At 35.6% G+C, this 4,101-nt stretch overlaps 1 protein-coding gene across 1 annotated transcript; it reads right to left on the bottom strand.

Annotated features, from left to right (window-relative positions):
- Positions 1–2,529: 2,529 nt before the first annotated feature.
- On the bottom strand, positions 2,530–3,883 carry LOC114322908 (uncharacterized). Its single transcript, XM_082890495.1, has 3 exons — positions 3,839–3,883; positions 3,186–3,387; positions 2,530–3,077 (listed from the first exon to the last, which is right to left on the bottom strand). Exons 1-3 carry the CDS (start codon positions 3,881–3,883, stop codon positions 2,530–2,532), a joined length of 795 nt encoding a protein of 264 aa, XP_082746621.1.
- Between the last annotated feature and the right edge of the window lie 218 nt (positions 3,884–4,101).

Here is a 4,101-nt window from a genome sequence, read left to right as displayed (position 1 = left end):
AATAAACATGAATTTTATGTTCATCACTGACTAACCAAACAAATCCTCTTCTTTCAGCACTGTAAAACCGAATCAAAATGACTCATTCAGCACTGTAATGCCAAACAGGTAGTCTTTGTTTAACACTGTAATGCCGAACATATATGGGTTTTTTAGTACTGTAGTGCCGAACATAAATGCTTGCTGGCCCTTTCACAGTTGCTGGTCTACTCATTTCAGCATTGTAGAACCGAATAAAAACAATTCTTTCACCATTGTATAGCCGAACAAATGTATTTTGTTCAGAGCTATTTTGTCGAACAATAGTGCTCATGTTAGGACTGTATGTCCGAACAAAATTTGTTCATCATTGTGTAGCTTGAATCCATTCCAATTCACTTTTTTCATCAACTTCAATTCAGTATAACACAGAAAATAACATTCATTTCAATTCACTGTTTACCATTCCAATTCATTAGAACAAAGAAAATAACGTGAATTAAATCCATTCAAAATACATAACTTAAATCCATTCCAATTCACTCTTTTTCATACTAAGTTAGTTTAACAAAGAAAATTACATAACTTAAATCCATTCTAATTCTATTTCCTAGCTCACTCGTATGACATTAGTCCTTATCCAGGTCTACTGTTTCGATAGTGGCTACGTCTAAACTGATGAGTGATTTGAAATGTTGTACTCTGGAACTGTATGCAACTTCCCAGCCTACTGCACAAGGGTCATGGTACCTCCACCAGTTAGTTGCTTGGTGGAATAGGATGACCAGGCACCAAAATGAGTTACAAAAAAAAAAAAAAAAAAACAAAATTAGAATTTACAAAAATATTGTCGTTATTAAGAAATTTGTCGTTATAATGATTAGAATGTACAAAAATATTAGAAACCAATACTTGAACAAAATGGTTGTTGTTGACAAAGCCAATACATATCTCCTTGTGAGAGGCAACAAACGTCGGCATTGACCTAAGAGGAAGGAATGTCAAGCATTGTTGCATAGACAAATAGACCAAAACGACTTGGTAGAAAGACGATATAAGATGGTCCAACCCAGGGTTTGGTTCAAAATAGGCCAAGATGTTGGTAAGGTCATCGATTCTCTCTTGTGATCCAAATAATTTCCTGTAGTGGTCACTATGCGCATGCAACTTTTTAAGTAAATCTTTTCTCATTTGTAACCATTTTTCTTCACCAAAACCCATCAAACCAGCAATAGCTCGGAACCCACAATTGCCATCTGCTGCAATATCCTTAACGTATTTAATATATCGTCTCAATTCAGAAGGGAATGCCTCTAAAAAGCAATTTGGATTCAATGATCGAAGCCGGTGAACCTATCACAGAAAAATGCCAATGTTAGACAATAAAATAGACAACATGACACAATTACATACCTCACTAGTAAACCATGTACCTTTTCTGTCTTCTTTGTTTTCACATTTTTTGTTGTTACACTCGCCTTGGCAATGACTCCGGGTAAATAACTATCTTGTGCTGAAGCAGCTATTTCAAACGCAGATGGCTCACGACGAGTGGAGGTCTCAATCTTCAATTTTGGCTGACCTCGTGGATTAGACTTCATTTCTGGCTTAATCAAAAATGTACAATCAAGTTTGGCTAACTCCCTCAATTTCTGTAACAAAAACCTCTTCACATCTAGATCCATCTCTTCGAATCATTTGGCAAACAATTCTAACTCAGGTGTACAAATCCACTCTTTACTTACAGTGTGTGGGGCACTCAACATATCAGGCTTAGTCCAATATGAATAAACTGAAATGAGGGGAATTGGCCGATTTTCCCTCATGTAATTTGTTATCTCATGTGCAAATGGCAAACCATGAGTACGTCGAACGACACATCCACATGCAATAATATCAATACCAACAGAAGATACTCGTTTAGACTCTGCCAATATAATCTCTAATGTAGTAATTGAGACATTACCACGAAGCTCCTTAAACTGCACAAGTTTGAAATCATGTTGCACAACTATCTTGCTTTTCTCAAATGATGATTTTATTTCACTATGTTGCAACTCAAGTAAATTGTGTATCCTTGTCCAATTCGACTCAAAATTTCCTTGACTTGATCCAAGATATCTTTTAAGTTTTGCATGTGAACTCTCAACCCTATATATGAAACTAAACTGTTATAAAAAAACCAAGCAACTAATAAATTTAAATGTTCGTATTTACCTATATGTTGTAGAATTTCCAAAGTGCATAAATGTGTCAATCCAAGCAGCCACAAATTTCGACTTGTATGTATCCAACCAAGATGAGGTAATATAATGAAGTGCATCTTGATAAGTACTGAACTCACTATATAACAAAAACAGTCGTTGCATGTATACTTCTTCAGACAATGACATAACCAACATATTCAAGCTCATTATAAACATTTCCTATTTATCCTTTGTCTCAAACATCTTTTTGCAATTAGCAAGCACATTTTTTTCCAATATGCCATCTACACAACAAATTTGTAGTTGCAGGAAACACCATACATATAACATTCATAAGGGCCAATTATCTATCTGTGACAATAACAGAAGGAAAAGTATTTTCATCCATGACACTACGCAAAAGACCAAGTGCCCATGTGTAGTTATCCTCATTCTCATACTGGAGGTTTGCAAATGCAACTGAAAAGGTCATGTCTATCGATGTCACACCTACAATCTCCAGAAGGGGAAACCGATATCGATTGGTCTTATAAGTACAATCCATCAAGAATACTTTTGGAAATGCATGTAACAAATTCAAACTAGTAGGATGTGCAAAGAACAAATCAATCACTGTCTCAGTATCTACACAGCTCCTATGCCACTCAATGTACTTGTTCACCGCTAATTGACCTAATAGTTGTTGCATTTGAGATCTCCCAGCTTTCTCAGCAACTTTATACCTATGACATGCATTGTAAATTGTCTTCATTGTGGAAGCATTTGCATCATCACGTTGTTTCAATATAACTAATATCTCACTCGGTCGTACCATACTCTTCGACATGTCTACCAACAAAGAGGTTTCCTCATGTGACAACCTTCCAGCATAAGAATGACCCTCAAAATATTCTGCAGCAGGATGATTGTGCACACCACAAACCACTATCAAGATCTAATCATCATTTGTGGCTAATTTTTTGCCCTTCAATAAAAAAGGACATTCACATTTTTTTGTACCAATCAGTCTTGCTTTTTTTGTCCTAGGCCTGCTATTTTTTCGAGTGTTCCTATAAGATCCACTCCTCTCACAAGCTAAGCAAAGTCTTGGCTTCCTATCTCGAATACCACCCCCATCTGATTTTTGCATGACAATAACGAATCCATTTCTTCTTCTAACTTGACGTGCCCATCGAATTAACTCATCTCGACTCTTGAATATCTGAAATAAATAAATTAAACTAACCAATTATTGCACATAAAAAAGGTACATTATTTGTAAAACAATCAAAGACTGACCTCATGAGTAACAAATTCATTACTGTAATCCATTACAAGTTTTGAATCAACCTTACTGCCTCTAGTCGAAGCACCACCTTGAAAATACGTGTGAATGTAATTTCAAAATTGAAAAAATGATGTTCATTTCAATAGTCCCTAAACTAATGATTTTGTTCAGTTCAACAGTGCTGAAAATAAAGATGATAGTCGGTTGAACAGTACTGACTATCTGCATTAATGTTTGGAACCTATGTATTGAATGAAAGGATTATGTTCAGTACTGTATTACCAAACATAATCCTAACAGTCGGCAAATCAGTGCCGAACAGCTCGAACAAAACAAGAACGACTGAAAACGACTGAGAATGTTAATACAAGACAGATAAACTTACCAATGGAACACCGGTCTCACTAGAATTGTTATCCTTGTCCTGCATTGCTCTACACAGTGAAATAAGTGATAAAGTATGCGTTATACTTGAAGCAAAACTTTCAAGTTCAATGGGGTTGATGATGGTGATGAAGATGGCACATTCAGGATTTAAGATGATTATGAAAAATAAAAGATTTAAAGTTTATGTTGGTTGGTTATGAAAAGTAATAGGTTTAGGGTTTACAAACATGGAATACATATAGTTGGAGTTGGACTTGGAGG

Source organism: Camellia sinensis, chromosome 10, assembly GCF_055761805.1.
Source record: "Camellia sinensis isolate YWXY chromosome 10, ASM5576180v1, whole genome shotgun sequence".
Taxonomy (NCBI): Eukaryota; Viridiplantae; Streptophyta; class Magnoliopsida; order Ericales; family Theaceae; genus Camellia; species Camellia sinensis.
The sequence above is the reverse complement of the archived record's forward strand: the minus strand, read 5'-3'. Positions and strand labels throughout refer to the sequence as shown.